At 48.2% G+C, this 19,577-nt stretch overlaps 1 protein-coding gene across 1 annotated transcript; it reads right to left on the bottom strand.

Moving 5' to 3' along the window:
• Positions 1–1,222: 1,222 nt before the first annotated feature.
• On the bottom strand, positions 1,223–12,595 carry PIPOX (pipecolic acid and sarcosine oxidase; the record flags this gene model as incomplete). Its single annotated transcript, XM_081219139.1, is given in 9 exon segments — positions 1,223–1,651; positions 2,170–2,245; positions 2,834–2,992; positions 3,353–3,499; positions 4,001–4,183; positions 4,468–4,681; positions 11,125–11,273; positions 12,478–12,501; positions 12,503–12,595. Coding segments are annotated over 9 exon segments (1,176 nt in total). The 3' UTR covers positions 1,223–1,520.
• Positions 12,596–19,577: the final 6,982 nt, after the last annotated feature.

Below are 19,577 nucleotides of genomic sequence, written 5' to 3'. Positions count from 1 at the left end.
TTTCTATGAATTTAACTACTCTAGGTAGCTCACACAAGTGGAATCATACAATACTTGTCCTTTTATGTCTGGATTATTTTATTTAGCGTTAGATCTTCAAGGTTGATCCATGGAATGTATCAATAGTATTATTCCCATCTTACAGATATGATTATTCCCACTTTACAGAGGCTGTGGTTCGGGGAACTAAGTGAGAGCACCCAAAAAGCAGACTTGGCATGGGGTTGACAGGATTGGCTGGCTTTTATAATTCCCAGGAGAAATCAGTACTAATCCATGTGCCTAGGCCTATAAGGCAATTGAAGAGTAATTTCCTCTGTGTTGTTATTTCCTTTGGGAATATTTTTACTCCTATTTCCATTTCCCACTCTTCCCCTCTCAGCGATTCCTTCGAACATTTCCACCCCACCCAGTCCCAGTTTTTTTCTCTCCAGAGCGCTTTAACTCCTGTTCTTTTGGGTCAAACTGGCCCTGTCTAGAAATGTTCCTGCTTGGGTTTCATCTGAGTGCACTCAGCCTTGCTTGAATCTCTGTTTACACCTCTCACCCCTCCACCCACCCTGGGGCAGTTATGAGCCTGTTTCCTTCCAAAGCAATTAGTGCAAGGAGGCCAGCTGACTGGGTGTTAATGCCGTTTCATTAAGTGGGAGCAATCCTAATGATAATAAAATGGCACATTTAACATTCAAACATTGAACAGGGTTTCTAAGCGAGTGTGTCTCTCTCTTCCTTTCTGGTAGAACAGCTCCATCTTCATAAAGACCTGACAATACACCTTAATGAGAGACTGGGGAGCTGAGCATCTTTATAGAGCCAGAGAGAGGATGAGAACCAAACAAAGAATCCAGAGAAAGAGGGTGCGGTGCATTGAGGGGATAAAGACCCCACGGAGTCCTGGGGTAATGGATTCTGTGGTGCTAATTTAGACAGTTAAAGTCTATAAGAAATAAGGTCACATGGAAAATAAAGCCCACCACAGGCTTTCATGCAGTGCAGTCATTTACTTATCTGTTTGTTCAACACATTTTTTGCAACAAACATTTACTGTGCACTCAAGATGAGCCAAATTTTACAGGAGTTTGTGATAGAGGGTGGCTCTAGTTTTATGAACAGGAATGCCAAGGGCCTTAGTGGTCTACAGGAATGCCAAGGGCCCCAGGCAGCTTTGGTCAAATCTATCCCAAATTCATCAAATGCCCCCCGTGAAGAGAATTTTAACAACTGCTTTGGTCTCCTGAGCCAGTCCTTATGCCCCCTCCTTATTGAGACATCCAGCTTCAAGGTCCTTGCTACTCTGTGATTATAGAATATCTGATTGAACTTCTGAAGCAAAAAAAGTGTGGGATTGGGGAGCTGGCTAGGGAAAGAAGATAAATTCAATCAGCTGGTGTTTATGGGGAACTGAAGAGGGGCAAGAAAAAAGGATAACATCTCCCAGACACTTCCTTCCTCTGAGAAGTCTTTCCCAGAAGAGGGCTTTCTTCCCAGCTCCTGTGCACAGAAGGGAAGCAGCTGGCCAGTCAGATGCGGGCTTTGCCCAGGCAGGGGAAGCGGCTGATTCGAAAAGGTGTCAAGTCATAGGATGGCATTAATTTCATGCGTAATTCATACAGGATCTTCCCCACAACAGGGGACAGCTTAAACCCATGCCCTAGGGGAAGGAGAACAGGTGGTCAGGCATCCTCAGAGACAGGTACTGGACTCCCTGGACGTCCCCTACACAGTCCCCAGATAGAGCTAACCTCCCCATTGGTCGCATCCCAAAGCTGGAAGTTGCCTCCCACCATGAGAACCCTTTCTTCTCTGATAGCCCCTCTCAACCCCCTTATACACTCAAGGTCTATGCTTTGGCCCCTCTCTGTTCAACTAAAAGCATGAAAAACACCATTTTGCCTGGCACTGAGGTAGGTCATCTTTTTTTTTTTTTTTGCGGTACGCGGGTCTCTCACTGTTGTGGCCTCTCCCGTTGCGGAGCACAGGCTCCGGACGCGCAGGCTCAGTGGCCATGGCTCACGGGCCCAGCCGCTCCGCAGCATGTGGCATCTTCCCGGACCGGGGCACGAACCCGTGTCCCCTGCATCAGCAGGCGGACTCTCAACCACTGCGCCACCAGGGAAGCCCTAGGTAGGTCATCTTTAAGGCACCCCGTCTTCCCTCGCTCAGGCTCACCAGAGAATCCAGCACCAATGACAATGTTGTCGTACTTTGGGTGTCGATCAAGAATGAAGTGCTCATCAGGGGTGTTCTAGAAAGAAACAATCACACCTGTGTCCTTTGAGGATAGAGGGAGGAAGAAGAACTGCAGGCTCAGAAGGGAGGAGACTCAGCTGGATTTCTTTCCAGAAAGAATAGGAATGGGGCACAGGAATGCTTTCTGCATGCCAATGCCCTAGGGTACGCCAGTCTTTCTCATTTGTCCGTCTGTCTCTTCTCATGTAGGGCTATGAACACAGCAGGTGCTCAGTTAACGCGTGTAAACTAACTTTAGCGAAGATGCCTCAGGCCCTGGTGACATCTGTCTCTTCTCTTTGTCCCTAAGGCCTGCTCAACTAGAACATCTTGCCAAAAACTCTTTTAGAGCTCTTCTGGGAAACATAGTGAAGGACTGCCAGACGTATGCCTAGTTTCCTAATGAAAAAGAATACGAATAACCTCTAGTGGGCCCTCTCTGGTGGAGGTGAACTGACCTGCAGAAATGAGCTCATTTGTTTCAAGTCACATACTGTGTCAGGGGTCAGGTAGAGTCCAGCCTGAGCAGCACAAGGCCAGTTTGTCTCATTCCCCTGTTCTCCAGGGCTGCGAGAGAGCCTGGCCCAGTTGCCCACACCCTTACCGTGTACATGCAGTGCTCCATAACAGCAGGCTCAGGCTCTAAGTTAGGTAAGTGATCTCTGACAAAGCAGCTCAGGATGTGGACGTCTTGGATGTCTGAGAAAGCTGCAGGGCAGTCCCGCTCCTCAGGATCTGCGTTGTTGCCGTGGTGATAGCAGACCTGGCTCCCAATCAGAGCAGTGTGAGCTGGGATGGCCGGCCTCCTGCACACCACCCCCAACCCAGGGGGCAGGTTGTACACAGAATGCACCCCATCCATCATCCCAGCCTTCCCCAGTCCTGACAGATGCTGTTTGTTGCCACATGAGTTTGCCTAGCTGTCCATTCCCCCGCCAACCCTATGTTTGCAAAGGAAGGGCTCCAGGACAGCCAGGGGTCTTGTGTTGCGCATAGTGAATAGTGAAGTCCGTTCCTGCTCCTGCCCACTGGGATCCGAGGGAGTCTGGTGAGAGGAAAGTTAGAATAGCTGCCCCAAATCTGCCTGGGCCCCTACTAGCCTTCTCTTGGCCTCTCCGCTCACCTTCATCATCCCTGGGTACTCTCCGGAGGGCAATCCATAGATGTGGTAAGGAGCCAGGCTGAAGCCCAGGAAGCATGGAAAGGCCTGGGACACACCATAGCTTCCGGGAACCTTCTCTCGCCAGTAACACACGTTGATCCGCAGGGTCTTGGAGCAGGAAGAAGAAGTGGGAAATGAAGGGGGAAAGCATTTCTGGGGTCCCGCAGCCCTTTAATATAAGCCCAGATGCCCTGATTAACTCACCCATCTTTGTTTCACTCAATTCTCATGTCATTTACATGTTACATTATGTTATGAAGCATAAAAATTGCTGAATCTGTCTCTTCCCCTATTCTTAATCTTCTCCCAAAACTGCATCCAGCCTACTTCTCTCTCTCTCCAGGAGTTAATAATACCTCATGTTTATTGAGTGCTTACTATAGGCCAGGCCATCTCCCAAGGTTATATATATATATATATTTTTTTTTTAATTCTCCAACAGCCCTAGTCCCCATTTTACAGGTTATAAAATTGAGGCTAAGTGAGGTGAAGGTGAATGAATTTGCCCAAAGTCATCCACTAGCAAGTGGCAGATGGAAGACCCAAGTCCATCTGGGTCCAAGGCTTCTTTTCTTAAGCACCAACTCTCAGGCTTCCAGCTCCCCTTACCTGGAGAGGCAGCTCAATGCCCAGGGGACGGAGGAGCCGGTTGGTCCAAGGACCTGCTGTGATGATCAAGCTCTTGGCTTGGTAGCTCCTGGAAGTGGTTTTCACCATGACCAGTAGCCCTGGTTTTATCTCTATCACCTTCTCTCCATCATGCACTATGCCTCCTAGCTGTCGAATTGCATCCTGAAAGGGCAGGAGCAGGAAAGGGCAAATCAGTTATGTATGTGGTTCACCCTGGTGGACAAAGAATCCTTCATGGAGTGCAGAAAAGAGAGGGCAGAATCTAGACCTCCTCTCCCATATTGTCGAGGCCTAGCAGGGTATATAAAACTGCCCAGTCCAAAAAAGTCAAGACTAAAGCTGGCAGGGCAAAGGCTGTCATTCAACTGGGGGTCAAGGGATGGCTGATGGGGACCCAGGATGCCCAGAGCAGGAGCTGCAGTGCCCCTAATGCTGCACAATATCACCTGAAGGGCTCTGAGCGCCTTGTCAGCATAGAGAACTCCTCCAGACTTGTCCAAGAGCCCCACTTCTCCCCTGGCCAACCGAATATTGGGGAAACGTTGCTTCAGTTCCTTAGATGGAAGACACTGGTGTTCCACTCCCTGCCTAGACAGAGTAGCCTGGATTATCTTTAATTCTGCATTCTCCTTCATTCCCAGCAGCAGTAGTCCAGTCTGCCTATAAAAAAAAAAAAAAAAGACACCTGAGTGAGAGTCTGCGTCCGGGCCCTGGGCCTTCTCTGTCATTTTTCAGCAAGGGGCCCAGACCAGGCATCAAGGGGAGTCCTGGCCTCACATTCAAAAAACAGGCAAAGACATCTCAATTCTGTTGTAACAGTCCAGTATTGTTGCGCTGGTTGCTAGCCCATCCCCAAGTCTGCCCTTAGCTCTCACTATTGGTTTGCTTATCCCTCCATCTTCCCTCATCAGGATCCATCCTGCCCTTGAGGTCAGAGATCCTAAGTCCTCTTTTATCTCCACACCTAGAAAGTGGTAAATGTTCAATGAACTTGATAAGATTTCTTCCCTTTCCTCCAGTCCCCTGACCCCACCCACTGTTTTGAACTCAATTCTTTATCCCCTTTCCCCTCCCCAACACCCTGCTGTTTCTTTCCCCTGTTCCCTTTTCTTGTCATATAATGTTTTGTCTCTTCTTGTGCATCTGTCTCTCAGTTCCTTCTCAGAGGCTGCCTGTTTTGTGGAAAGGGTCCTAAGTTGGGAGCTCTGGCCCTGGTTCCAGTCCCAGCATCCCCTCTGTGACCTTGGTCTGATTGCTCCCTGATCCAACCCCAGATTCCTCCTCTGTAACGCATGACTGTTGGACTATTGGTGGTTCCACACCAGGGGAGTTGTGGAAATGGCATGGATCATTTTTTTGCTCGTCACAATGCCTGGGGGTTGCCACTCACATTTGGTGGGCAGGGGCCAGGGATGCTAAACCTGAAATGCTCAGGAAGATCCCACCCAAATGCCAATAGTGCCCTCATGCAGAAACCCCAGTAGGTGAGATGGCCTCTTAGGACTCCAGCAATTAATTCAGTGATTCAGTGATCTTGTTTCTCCCTATACTTCCCTCTGTGTTTCTTCCTCCATAAGAGAATGAGAGCTGTTTCTCTTTAACGCTTTCCATCTCTCTGTCACAAGAGATCAGAGCTCCCTTTTTGGGGGAACTGATCAAAACAATAGAAGGGTCACTTTGGCCCTTGGGACCATTCCTGTAGTCCCTCTCGGTTTCAGCAGCCACAGTGACAAGCATCAGCCTGACACATCCCCCAGGTACTGTATATAAAGCTCGTAATAGCCTATAATGGAGTCTCATGGATATTACATGCTTCCAAATCCCACATTATCTGGTTGGGGGGATTAAAGAGGAGATTGGGAGGGGGTAGGGACACAGCGGGCCCTGGGGCCAGTGTCGGTACACAGAGCCACGCAGCATGCCCAATCCATTTGCCGTGGCCCCCGCCTACCCAGCATTCACCACTGGTGAGAAAGCAGTGAGCTCAGCAGGGGAAAGATGCTGTAGAAATCCCCACCAGCCAGCAGACCGTCTTTTTCCTGTGGCCCCAAAAGAACTTCAGATTGGTTCTCAGTTAATGAAAACTTGCCTAGTAAACTCCTTGGTCAACAGGATAATTAAGTCACCCAAGCGTACGTTCTTGAGCCCTTTGTACCTGATGAGGTTGTAGCTGTGTAGAATTCTGGGAAAGACCTCACCTTAGCAGTCACAATGTCAGATCCCTGGCCCGGAAATTCCAGAGCAGCATATTCTAACCTCTGCCTGCAATATACTAGCCTTGGTCTCTCACATACTCTGAGATTTAGTTACTTTCCCTTCCTTCCCTTCCTTTCTCCCTTCTTCCCTTCCGTCCTTCCTTCTTTCCTTGAAATAAGAACTCCTCTTTCAGGAATGTACTATATGGAGGAAATGAACTCACGCCAAAGCAATGGGCAAATCTGTTGAATTATGAAATGCTGAGTGATGTTCTAATTCCCAAGCCGTCCTGCAGTGGATGAAGCGGGAGCTCCCTATCCCTAGGAGTAATCAGAAAGCTGATTCTGCTGGTGAATGTAATTGTGCCAATTGTAATCATTTTGCTCCAGCTCTCTGCCCCTGTGGCATTTATTTCTCAGCCCAGATATTGATCTAACAGTGGGAAATTTTCCATCTGAATTTGTGATGCTGGACCCTCCCCTAGTCCAGAGGTGTGTTTGGGAAATACTCATTTTCCGTGGATCACAGCTGAGCTATTTGGCCTGAGGGAAACCATGCACTGCCAGAGAAATGCCTTGGATTGGAGAGAGACTTTTGACCATTATGAGCAAATCGGAAATAAATGTAAAACTCTGCCTGGAAATGCAAAGGCCTGTCATTATGGGAAATAGGTGAGAGGCTCCTGTGAGAGATGCTTAGAGAATTGGAAAGCAGTCAATCAAAACTGGGATGGGAGAACGGGCCTTTTTCCCCCAGTATGAAGATAGATGACTTCCATGCACAGATTGAAAATCATTTAAGTACTTATTTTCTTAATGGCTTTTCCTAGATCCCAATAAACAGTCTGCTCATTCTGCATCAATTTCTCACCCTTATGCTCTGGGCCTCCCTTTCCTCTTTTTCTGCTCAAATCGAGGCTACGAAGTTTGGGGACGAGGAGGGTGAGAAGGGACAAGGGCATTGCAGGAAAAAAAAAAAATGACCAGGAAATGAGCGGTCAGGGCTGGTCTAGAAAGACGGCACCGTGTAGTGAAGCTGGGATGCTGGGGATCCCTGGAAAGAATGCAGCTCCCAAGTCCCAGAACACCATCAGAGCATTTGGTACTAACTGTGCCTTCCTCCCAACCCTAGCTGGATCCAGCCCTAGGAAGAGATAATCGAAGATTCCTCCCAAGGGCCTTGTTGACTTCTCTATGGCCCAACTAAAGCCTCAGACATGATGTAGGGAGTTGGTGATGAGGGATTTCCACCAGTTACTATAGCAGGACAAGAGGCAGGATGGAGTGGGGAGGAGTTGGGAGGGGCAGACAGCTCTCCCTGCATCTGCCATCTCCCATCCCAAGCTCCAGCTTTCCCCGCTCTGGGTTAAAAGTGCCAGGAAAGCCAGCTCTGAGAGTCACCTTGGGGAAGGGACTCCAACAGGGACTTGGTAATGGCTGCTGTCTTTGTTGGTTTTGGAGGAGCTCTTGGCATCTCATCTTCTGCTCAGTGGGCCGAGGTGGAATTGGTTAACAAAGACTGCTCCAGGGAGGGGATGTGGCTGACAAGCCAGACACTTCGCAGACACAGGAAGCAGCAGCTGCGCAGGGGGCCACCAGGTTCTGGCAGCAGCTGTACTGCCTACGGCTGTGATCTTGTCTGATATTGTCAGCTAAGCAGGGGCAGCCCGGGTCAGGAGCTAGATAGTAGGACTCAAAGGGAGAAGGTGGGGCAGGAAAGAGATGGGCCACAGAGCTGGGATTTGCTCTTGGTATCAGCATCCTGGCTGTACACATCACAAAAGATTCAGACCTTGTGATCTGACACATGTGTCATCGTCTGTTCCCAGAATATATGCAAATATCCTGAGCCACCCATATTTAGTATGCCACTGTCACAGGAAGCAGCAGAACAGAATGAAGAGAATTGGACAACCACCTTATCAACTCTTGAAGGTTTTTTTTTTTAAATCATCATCAAATATCATTAAGTAAATATGTTCATATCTATCAGTTCAATTATGATATTGTGCTGGTTCTTCCAGAAGAACCTAGGAGAATAAGAATCACACAGCTGATGAATCATTTAGAAAATCAGAATTAGGAACAAAAGCTAAAGGAATTGGAATAGGAAGTATCTGTTCTGTGTCTCTACTAAGTAAAAGAACCAAATAAATTAGTGTGCTTGAGTAAATTAGGTTGCCCATAAGAAAGGACTTGCTAATAACAACAAGAACAATAATAATAATGCCTAGCACTATATAGAACTTCAAAGATTTTTCAAAGAACATTCACTTTATTCTTCATTTTCCATAATTGGGGCTGTGAAGCACAGGGATAGTCTTTTAAGAGGAGCTATGATATGTCCCAGTCTTTAAATGTATGTTCGCAGCCTTCTGACCTGGGATGATTTAGGCATGGACTTGTTTGGAGACAGGGGATGGACAAGGTAACCAGTTTGTGGTATTTCCTAAATCAGGAGCCAGCAAGCGATGACCCAGGGGCCAAATCACCTGTTTTTGTCTGTCCCACAAGCCAAGATGGTTTTTACACTTTTAAATGGTTGATAAAAAGCAAAAGAAGAATATTTCTTTTTTTAATATTTATTTGTTTATTTGTTTGTTTATTTTTGGCTGCATCAGGACTTAGTTGTGGCACATGGGATCTTTCATTGTGGCGCACGGGCTTCTCTCTAGTTGTGGCATGCAGGCTCCAGAGCATGTGGGCTCTGTAGCTGCGGCAAATGGGCTCTCTAGTTGTGGCATGTGGGCTTAGTTGCCCCGCAGCAAGTGGGATCTTAGTTCCCTGACCAGGGATCGAACCCACGTCCCCTGCATTGGAAGGCAGATTCTTAACCACTGGACCACCAGGGAAGTCCCAAAGAATATTTCATGACATGAAAATTATCTGAAATTTGTGTCCATAAATGAAGTTTTACCAGCCATGCCCATTTGTTTACATATTATTTGTGGGGGCTTTCACAATGGCACAGTTGAGTTGCTGGCAGAGTTGAATCGTAGCAATAGAGACCATATGGCCTGCAAAGCCTGTAAAACTATGTGGCCATTCACAGAAAAAGTTTGCCAAACCCTGTTCTAGACTGAAAGTTGAGTAATTCTGTGACTTGCACTACAGGTTAAGACCCTGACTACTCAGTAGCAACCCTCTCATGAGTTTGTGGGGAGAATTAAATGAGTTAACATGGATCAAGTACTTTTAGAACAGCCTTAGTTTCTCATTCTAAGCACTAAAACACGCAGTGATAATGATAATGGTGATGATGATTTGTCAGGTACTATTGCAAGCCCTTTACAAACTTTATCCTCACAACAGACACAGGAAATAGATATTATTACCCCCACTTTACAGATGAGACAACTGAGTCTCACAGAGGTTAGACAGCTTGCTCCAAACCACACAGCTAAATATGTCAGAGCAAGATGATATCTAGAGCCAGGCCTGCCTGGGTCCAAAGCCCTTCCAAATTCCTGTCCTCCTGCCAAAGAGAAGGATTGTGAGATTATGAGATTCTCCTATCCAAGGGTCCCTTTCCCTGTCTCCAGCAGCCCTTCCCCTCGATGTCCATGGTTGCTGCATCCCATCTGTCTCCTCCTGCCTTTCTTCCCCCCTTGCTCAATGGAGATAGGATACAGCTGACCCAGAATAAGTGGAAGAAACTGCCGTTTATTCAAAAGTGCTAGGCATAGCGCCAAGTATTTCGCAAGAGTCTCGTTTAATCCTCACAAAGCCCTGTGAGACAAATGAGGCGCAGAGAGGTACAGAAACTTTTCCAAGGTCACACAGCTGGTAAGAGGTAGAGCCCAAAGTCAAATTCAAGCCTGTCTGCCTCCAGAATTGTCTCCCCTCTGAAAGATTCCAGACACTTTCCAAACATCTTTTGGTTGCCTCCTTGTCTGCTGGGAGGAACTGTGCCCTCTAAGGCCTCAGCAGTTCTTTTAACACAAGATACTTAGCAGTATTCACAGATGGCTGACAGAGAGAGGTCCCTTTGCCAGGCCACGCCTCAGCAAGACGTGCTCCTTTATTTGGGTGCTGGGTGTATTAGCTGCCTCTGGAATAAATCTGTAATTAGCTGCCCTAGCTGTATTTGCATAATGGATTTCACTTTGTTCTTAAGTTAATGGTGTTTTTGCAACAGAACAGTAACCTCTTGGTTCCTGGCCATTAAAATAACTGCCACCCTGTAGGGTAGAGCAGTGGTTTTGTAGGAAGTTCAGTTAAGAGCCACAGAGAAGGCGGGAGGGGTGGTAGCATGGTTGGTAAAAGTTCTCTTTGCCTCCTGGGTTGTCTGCCTTCTTCCTCATGAATATTTGAAAGGTCAGTGAGGGGGGGTCTTAAGGGTCAGAGAAGGCCATGCAGACAACAGAGAAATAGCTGCAGGCTCACTCCCTGGTCAGCAATGCAGCCTGAGGAGCATCCGCATTTGCTCCTATGGGAGGAGGTATTCAGAGAATGAAATGGATTTATAAGGGTTGTTCTGGGGGAGAGGACCCAGCGTGAAAGTTTGTGGTACTAGTAGGAATACAAAGAATCAAACAGAAGCCTTCTCCTCTATTTCAATCCCTGCCCTGAGAGGGTCTCTGACGGTTCCACGGAGATGTAGATAGAAACTCCAGCTCTGAGCATCTGCCCAGTGTCTTTCCAGCAGTTTTCCCCAAACAACCTCTGCAAGCCTTGGACACATGGTCTAACCCCAGCCCTGGAACTCAGAGACTGGCAAGAGCCAGCTGGACCTGTCGGGTGACCATGATGACAGCAAGCAGAATGCTTCCACGTGTCTGGCACTTCCGGAGACCCCGTGTCTCTCCGTTGCATGTCAAGTATTCCTGGCACCGCCCTCTTGCATAGTAAAAGCACCCCCAGGTGCTGAGCCCCATGATTCAAGGAATTCTCCCCCACCAACCCAACCTGTATAATTGGGTTCCCGCCTCATGCTCCAGCTGGGCCCATATCTGGTAACACTCAGCCATCATCTGGGTGTAGAAGTCTTCAGGGTACGCCCTTCGGATTATCCGGCTCTGCCCATGGGAACTTCCTCGGGAGTGCGGGAGGAAGAACTGGAGAAGGAGGACAAGAGACAACTGCAGCTGTCACCCCTCCCCTTTCGGAGCCCGCTCATCATGTGCTGTCAACAAGGAACATTTATTCTTCAAATATTTCCGTACAGTCTCCCTTTGTGGCCAAGTTACTGACTTGGCTTCAGGATAGAATTTCTTCAGTAGCTCTAACTCAGGCATCCTTTTTGCTAACATCATTCACATCCCGAAGTCCCTCTGTGAGTTAGTCTTCAGTCATCCTGCTGCAACCTTGCCCCACTTAGACTCATGGAGAAGCAGAAAGAACCTTTGAGATCATTCTAGTCTAGGCTCCTCATTTTTATGCACAAGAAAACTGATGCTGACTCTTTCTCTGTAGCTTCAGATTGCTCAGGACAAGAGAACCATGTTGAGATTTAGCAAAAGATGGAGTGTTTCCTGAAAGGTTGGACCAGGAATCCCTCAGGCTTTGAGAAAACTGATAGAGAAATGAAAAAGGTTTCTAACCAATCCAGCTCATTACCAAGAAGAATAAACCAAAACCAGCCTGGATAGATTTAGGCAGAATGGGGGGGTAGAAACCTTTGGAAGGTGGGCTGGGTGCGCCTGCCCCGGGAAGGCTGCGGATATACAGGGCCCAGCCATATGTACAGTGGCCAGTAGACTGCACTTCATGGGGTCACTTTTCTATAAGGAAAAAAAAATACCTAAGTCTTATTTCTTGTGTATCAAACAAGGAGGCTGCTATTATCCAGAGGTGGCAGAAAAAACAGAAGCCTCTGCTGGGTTCCAGGGTGAGAGGCCAGAAATATGCAGGGAAGAACCTTACCTCCTAGACTGACAAATCAGCCTTTGCCTCTAGGCAAGTTATCTCTATTTAAGGTTACCCAAAGCAGAACTGATTACTTTCCTGGGCCAGGGCGACCATTTTGACACAGAAGAGACTGGGTGGGAAGAAAGAAGAAAATGGGGTCTGGGGCGCTTCTTGGTCAAGAGCAGGATCTGGGAGGCAGCAAAAGGAGGAAATGTGCCTAGAAACCCTAAGCGGGTCTTAGGGAGGGTGGAACTTTCTTTGCATTGTCATGAAACACACCAGGCAGCTAAGCTACAAATTGCATAGAATTTGTGAAGATCAGGCCCTTTGGCCTTCACCCCACAGAAAACCCTCTTGGGGGAGGAGAAAGGGACAGTCCCTGAGGTCAGGAGTGCAGAGGGGACACGGTACCTGCTCCAGCAGGAGGACCCTCTCTCTTCCTGTGTTTGGCCAGGTGGTACGCAGTGAAGCAGCCCTGGATGCCTGCCCCGATCACAATGGCGTCATAGAGATCTTTCTGAGCAGCCATCCTGCCCACTGAGTTAGCCCTACAGCTTCAGAGACCACATACAAAGGAGAAGGCAAGCGGAGATGGGCTCCAGCCTGAAGGAGGAGGAGTAAAGCAAAGTCCAACCTGGCCAGCATTCCCACAATTCCCTGGGCCCTGTCCTTCTCCCTACTCCTCCCAACCCCCAAAACCTGGCACAGGGCTGAGCCCCCGCCTCCCCTGCAGAGCAGAGCTGGGTAGTCTGATTTGTGAGGTTTAGCCCGGCTCAGCTGCCAGCCTCACCCTTGCATCCCTCTAGCTTTCTATTCTTGGCTCAATTATTGTCATGCAAATGGGTCCTTCCTATGCCACCTTCCTGTCTCATTATGATCTTTGTCTCAGGCCTTCGGCCCTGGAATTTCAATGCCTCCTAGACCGAGCTGGGCACCCGGAATGCTGCCTCCCCCTGCTGGCCTCCCTCTCTCCAGCCTCATTTCCTTTGGAGATTCTAGAGGGTCCAGCTCAAAACTTGGCACGATGACCCGGGTAAGGCCCACCTCCCTGGTGGGTGGTGAGGTCAGGGTGGGAGGGGTACATGCAGGGGCCAATTAGGAGGGCAGGTTTGTGATTATGAAATTATTCTCAGTATGTCTTACGTTTGTCTTTTAAAAAGGAGAAGGAGGGGGGCTTCCCTGGTGGCGCAGTGGTTGAGAATCCGCCTGCTGATGCAGGGGACATGGGTTCGTGCCCCGGTCTGGGAAGATCCCACATGCCGCGGAGCGGCTGGGCCCGTGAGCCATGGCCGCTGAGCCTGAGCGTCCGAAGCCTGTGCTCCGCAACAGGAGAGGCCACAACAGTGAGAGGCCCGCGTACCGCAAAAAAAAAAAAAAAAAAAAAAGAGGAGAAGGAGAAATGATCCTGAGCAAATGGAAAGGACAGAGTGAGAGGAGGAGCCTTCTCCTGAGGCACAGAAGGGGCCCAGGCATCTGCCTAGGGTGTGAGGGCCCCTGGAGTGAGGGCTCCCTCTGTGCAGGGCAGTGTGCTAAATGAGTACTCTTGCATGCATGTGGGACAGAGCTGGGATCTGTAAGGCCTAATTTTTTTTTAATTAATTTATTTTTACTTTTATTTATTTTTGGCTGCGTCAGGTCTTTGTTGCTGCACGCGGACCTTCTCTAGTTGCGGCAAGCGGGGGCTACTCTTCGTTGCGGTGCACTGGCTTCTCATTGCCGTGGCTTCTCTTGTTGCAGAGCATGGGCTCTTGGCGTGCGGGCTTCAGTAGTTGTGGCATACGGGCTCAGTAGGTGTGGCTCGCAGGCTCTAGAGCACAGGCTCAGTAGTTGTGGCGCAGGCGCTTAGTTGCTCTGCGGCATGTGGGATCTTCCCGGACCAGGGCTCAAACCCGTGTCTCCTGCATTGGCAGGTGGATTCTTAACCTCTGTGCTACCAGGGAAGCCCAGGCCTAATTCCTATACAATTTGTGGGGGGGCCTCTGTAAGGAAGGGAAAAGAGGGACTTCCCTGGTGGTGCAGTGGATAAGACTTCGTGCTCCCAATGCAGGGGGCCCAGGTTCGATCCCTGGTCAGGGAACTAGATCTCACAAGCTGCAACTAAGGAGTCCATGTGCTGCAACTAAGGAGCCGGTGAACTGCAACTAAAGAGCCCTGGAGCTGCAAGTGAGGAGCCTTCGGCCGCAACTAAGACCTCGTGGAACGAAAGAAAGAAAGAAAGAAAGAAAGAAAGAAAGAAAGAAAGAAAAAAGGAAAAGAAAAATTGTGAATACAAAATTAGGTGCTAGGATTTGGAAGATATTGTGCAATTAAGGAGCCCTGTGGTTGAAGTTTCATTAGCTTCCCGATAAATCAACCTCTGCATGCATTATCTAGTTTCATCCTCACAGTCCTAGGTGTAAATATTTTTATCCCCACTTTTGGCACATTAAAGATGGCTCCCAATTCTTCGTCACTCTTCCCATCACAGGCTCTGTGACTGCTTGACCTATAGAATATGGTGGAAGTGACACTGGGACACTTTCTGGCCCAAGCCTTAAAAGCAGCTTCCTCTTCTTGTCTTGGAACACCCACTCTTGGACCCCTGAGCCTCCATGTTAGTCCAACCACCTGTTGGAGAGACCACGTGGGGAGGCCCTGAGACTACATGGAGAGCCAGACATAAGAGTGAAGCAATCTTGGACCCTCCAGCCCAGCCCAGCCACCAGCTAAATACCACTGAGTGACCCAATTAATGCCACGTGGAGCAGGAGACTCATCCAGCCAAGACCCATCTGAACTCCTGACCTACAAAATCATGAGATAGAATAAAACAGTTGTTGTTTTTAGCCGCTAAGATTTGAAGTAGTTTTTTATGCAGCCATGACTGAAACACCACTTTACAGCCAAAGACAGGAAGGCTTACGGAGGTTATAACTTGCCCAAAGCCACGCACCTGGTAAACATAGGCACTGAGGTGTGAACCTCGGTTTGCCTGTTCCAAAACCTGTTCCCTTAACCACCGTGCTCTACCAAGGAGTAGTCAGACTTGTAATGATGATTCTGATTTGAATATTTTGCTGTTTCTCTCATGACCATACTGTGAGTGGGAGAAAATAATAGATCAGGACATCCATGTGACCATAGGAAGATGCTTAGCCCTAGCAAAGAATCCTCCAGAGTGGCCTTGGCAACTAGCTGTTCTTTCAGCCCAGGCTTCCTTTCCTAGGAAGATAGGGGCCCAGAGAGGGGGTGCAATATGATTGGCATTTCTTTCTCTTCTGAAGAAAATTTCTCTAGGATCCAGAAGTCACCTCAACTCTCCCCAGTCCCTGACCCACATGGGACAAGATAGCATCCACCTCACGATGGGACAGCTTCCTTACGGTAAAAAGTGGCAGACATAACTGAGGAAAATGGACTATTTAAGTATGTAACGGCTGGATACAAATGTATAAGGTCAGCCTTCGGATTTCTCTTGATAAGATGTCGGAGGAGATGAACCGTTTACACAAAGGAGAAGCAGACAATAAATCCTCACGTGGAAATGCACCCAGTCTCACTAGCAACGAAAGAAATGGGAATTAAATAACTTCAAGGTACGATTACGTGCCTATGAAATGAGCAAAAATAAATAAAAATGATAAAATCTGTCAGTACAGCGGGGACGGAGAGAGAGTAAGGTGGCAACTCAGATTGTCTGGGCTTTCTGGAGAGCTCCGGGGCGGTAAAATGGTTCAAACCTTCTGACCTAGAAATTCGACTTGGGGAACTATACCCCAAGGAAATATCCAAGTGAAGAAAAAGGCATTTGTATGAAGACATTCCTAGTTGCACTTTTATAATATAAAAAAATGGGAAACAACCCAGCCACAGGGGAGAGCTGAACAAACTCTGGCCCGTCGACACAATGGAATGAATACTAGGTAGGATTCAAAATGACAAGTGTGAGGATAGAGGGCTCTGCAGACCTGTGTATATGAAATCATACTGAGGAAGAGAAGCAGAACACAAGTAGACACACACGGATCACAACCACGAGTTACATGTGTGTGTATCAAAGATCAAAAGAGAATTTGGCAAGGTGATTGAGCTTAATGCTCATTAACTCCCGTATTCTATAAAAATTGCACTTCCATTCATCATTTGTAAAAGGATAAGGAGAAATCCCCTGAGGAAGCAGATGCTTCATATCTTCCTGGTCACCGGTTCCGGGGCCTGGGGAAGTTCTTTTTTTGTTCTAATCTCAGTTTTCCCCGGCTGCCCCCCCACCCCACCCCACCCCACCCCACCCCACCCCATCCCCCGACATTTCTTATTGTTCGTCCTCCAGGGAAGCTACAAAGCAGCTCTGTATCCCACATCTCCTTTGTTTAATTTAATATAACTTCAGAAATAAAATAACAATTCCATTTCCCCATCCCTACTTCACAAGCCTGCCCTGGATTCCTGGACTCAAGCCTTCTGCTTCTTGTTAAGAATTTCAAACGACTCCTCTGAAAGCAGACACGGGCCATAGTCCAACCTTCAAATGAAAAGCAAACTGGCTTCTGAAGGCTGCCCCTCTCTCTCAGGGTTGCCCATCCTTGTGGCCATCCTGATAGGGGCAGGTAGAGAGAAACGATCCCCTCAAATTCCCTATTAACACCCATTCTGTATTGGAAGACCATTAAAGGGAGAGCCAGCAGCCCTACACCGCTGCCATGTGTCAGCAATTGCCGCTGTGTCCTGGGGCAGAGCTGCGGAGGATGTAAGGCTGAACTGCTCATCTGATGGTTTGATTGACACTTTGCAGACAGGGGTGGGAGAGCCGAGCCAGGGAAGCAGCAAGCTGTACAGCTCAGAAATAATGAGAGGACCCGAATCGTGAGAGAGAGAGAGAGAGAGAGAGAGAGGAGAGAGAGGAGAGCACGGAATAAATAAGAGAGACCTGGGAGTTGAATGACTAGGGAGAGGCTTCTGTTCTCTTTCCTCTGCACCTCTTTGCCAAGGAGCTGGAGCCTGGGGCAAGGAGACAGGCAGGCCGACCAGGAAGTGGCCCCTCCAGACCCATCCTGCCAGCTGCTGAGGGTGTTTGGGGCAGAATGTGCAGAGGATGCCAGCATGAGAAAAACAAGAGGAGCAAAGCTGGATCTGTACGTGGTCTCCGTACACATTTCGGACCTATTGCATGTCTCAGCTTTCATCCCTCTCCTCCATCCCCACTCCCTTTGCCCCAGGTTGTCCATCTGCCTTCCTTCACCTAGATTCTTGCATTAACCTCATAAGCAGTCTCTCCACCCCGTCCTTGCCCCTCTTAATCTATCCTTCCGTGTTACTGCCAGAATTCTCTCTCTAAACAGCAAATCTGAACAGGTCACTCCCCTGCTGAAAATTCTTTAATAGTTGCCTATTTCCCATTAGGATAAAATCGCAACTTCTTAGCTCGGCACACAAGGCAGTAAGCGTTCTGGCCTCTGTCTGCTCCTGCGGTTCTACCGCGGGTCCCTTCTCACTGTGCACTTTAGGCCCTGGCAAGGCTGAGCTGAGAGAGGTTCCAGCGTTCCCTGTGATGATCCCAAATCCCTCACACACCCGCAGGCTGACTTGGATGACCTCTCTCCTATAGCCCCTTCCTACCCTGTCTTCATCTCCATGAGAACAACGAGCAGAGAATACTGTATTGATACGTGTCTGCATGTCTGCCTTCACCCTAAGCTCCTTAAGGAGAAGGGCCTTCTTTTGATTGCCATTTTTATAGGTAATACAGACATAAGGAACAGCAATGAAAAGGTTCAAAAAAAAACACTACAAAAAGGAATTCCCCTTCCCACCCTATCCTCAGCCATTTCCTGCTCCTCACCCCATGCAATACTGTCACTGTTTTCTTTTGTGCTTCCAGAGATGTTCTATGGGTATACAAACATACTTATATGGTATAGTCCTTTTTTTTTTAATCTCAGAAGTAACATACTATACAGCACCTTGCTATTTCCATTTCCTATATCTTGGCTTCCACCTGAGTCATCCGGGGCTGGCACATTCTTCCTGATGGCTGCATCGTATTCCCTGGTGTGGAGGAGGCATATGGGACAGAAAATCACCCACACGTGTTTGCTGAATAGACAATGGGTTTCTCTGGCTGTCACAGACACCTTAGACATGTGGCTCTCTAGCCTGCTGGTATTAGGTGTTCAGGGAGGTGAGAGGTCTGTTCTGGACTCGCCCAGCAAGTCTATCAAAGGCTGACAGTGTCTTCTGTGAGTTGCTGAGGACAGTACCCTCCTTCAAGCCAGGAGGTAGGGGGTGGAATCCCCAGAGACCCTGACTTCTGCTTCCTGCCGTGCCTTTGTTTTGTGTTTGTTAAATGGCAAATATTAGGGTCAACTCTGCCCCCTCAAGATACAAGAGTTCGACTACTAAGCAGTCTCCAGGGGAGGGAGGAAATAAGGAAAGTCCTGGAAATTGGGCTGAAACCTCTGAGAAAATATTAACTCATCATTTAGCCTGAGCACTGGGGATCTACCTATGAAAGGATGCTCTCAGACCTCCCTGGGATGAGAGGAAATTCAATAAAAATGAGGGAGAAGAGGTTTTCATTGTCTTAAGGGAAAACATCCCTGAAGATGAACAATGGAATCTTCTTAATCTTGTCTTGAGGGCTTTCTACCCCAGCTCTATACAAATATGTGTGCATATTTGCACACTCATCTGACTGAGGTGCTCTAAGATATACCCAGGTGTTCCTTAAGTAGCTGTATTTACATGTATGTGTATCTGAGTGGGTATATTTCCACCACTAGGCTTTTGTTTGTTTGTTTTTTATAAAATATTTATTTATTTGGCTGCATCGGGTCTTTGTTGCACCATGCAGGACCTAGTTCCCTGACCAGGGATCGAACCCAGGCCCCCTGCATTGGGATCGTGGAGTCTTAGCCACTGAACCACCAGGGAAGTCCCCTCCACCACTGGGCTTTTGGAGAAGGTCCCATTAAAGCTCAGCAGGCATTGAGGGAAATGGAAAATCAAAGAGTGTTGAGAATTGGTGTCCCAGTTCTGCTCCTAGGAGGTGAGTGTGTGTCTGGAATGGAGACTGCATATGAATCCTCTGTCAGGAATCTCCCCTTCCTCTCTCTTCCACATCTTTATTATGCTTCACAGCCTGGATATCAGGAAGCTCTGGGGTGGGGAGTTGCAGGGAGGAGTGAGAATTGGGGGCAGGAAAAGAAAAGTAGCTTTTGCATGAATTGGGCTGGCTTGACAGGTGACAAATGGCAACTAAAATTCGGTAGTGTGCAGAAAGATTAACTCCAGGGGTTCAGCTCTCTGGTATTCTCCAGTTTTCAGGGAGATATTGTCTTCCCTTCTCCCACCTCTGCACATGTTGCTGTTTGTTAGGGAAGGCAGATGGATATGGGAGTTCAGGTCCTCCCCACAATATACTGCCAGACTCAGGGTCATAGCGGCAGAGAATCAGAGGGAAGCCTGAGGGAAAGGAGGGAAGGGAAGGGAAGCAGAATTCTAGACAGCAACTTCTAAGTCGTCTCCAATTCCCA

This window comes from Mesoplodon bidens (assembly GCF_964165515.1).
Source record: "Mesoplodon bidens genome assembly, chromosome: 19".
NCBI lineage: Eukaryota > Metazoa > Chordata > Mammalia > Artiodactyla > Ziphiidae > Mesoplodon > Mesoplodon bidens.
The sequence above is the reverse complement of the archived record's forward strand: the minus strand, read 5'-3'. Positions and strand labels throughout refer to the sequence as shown.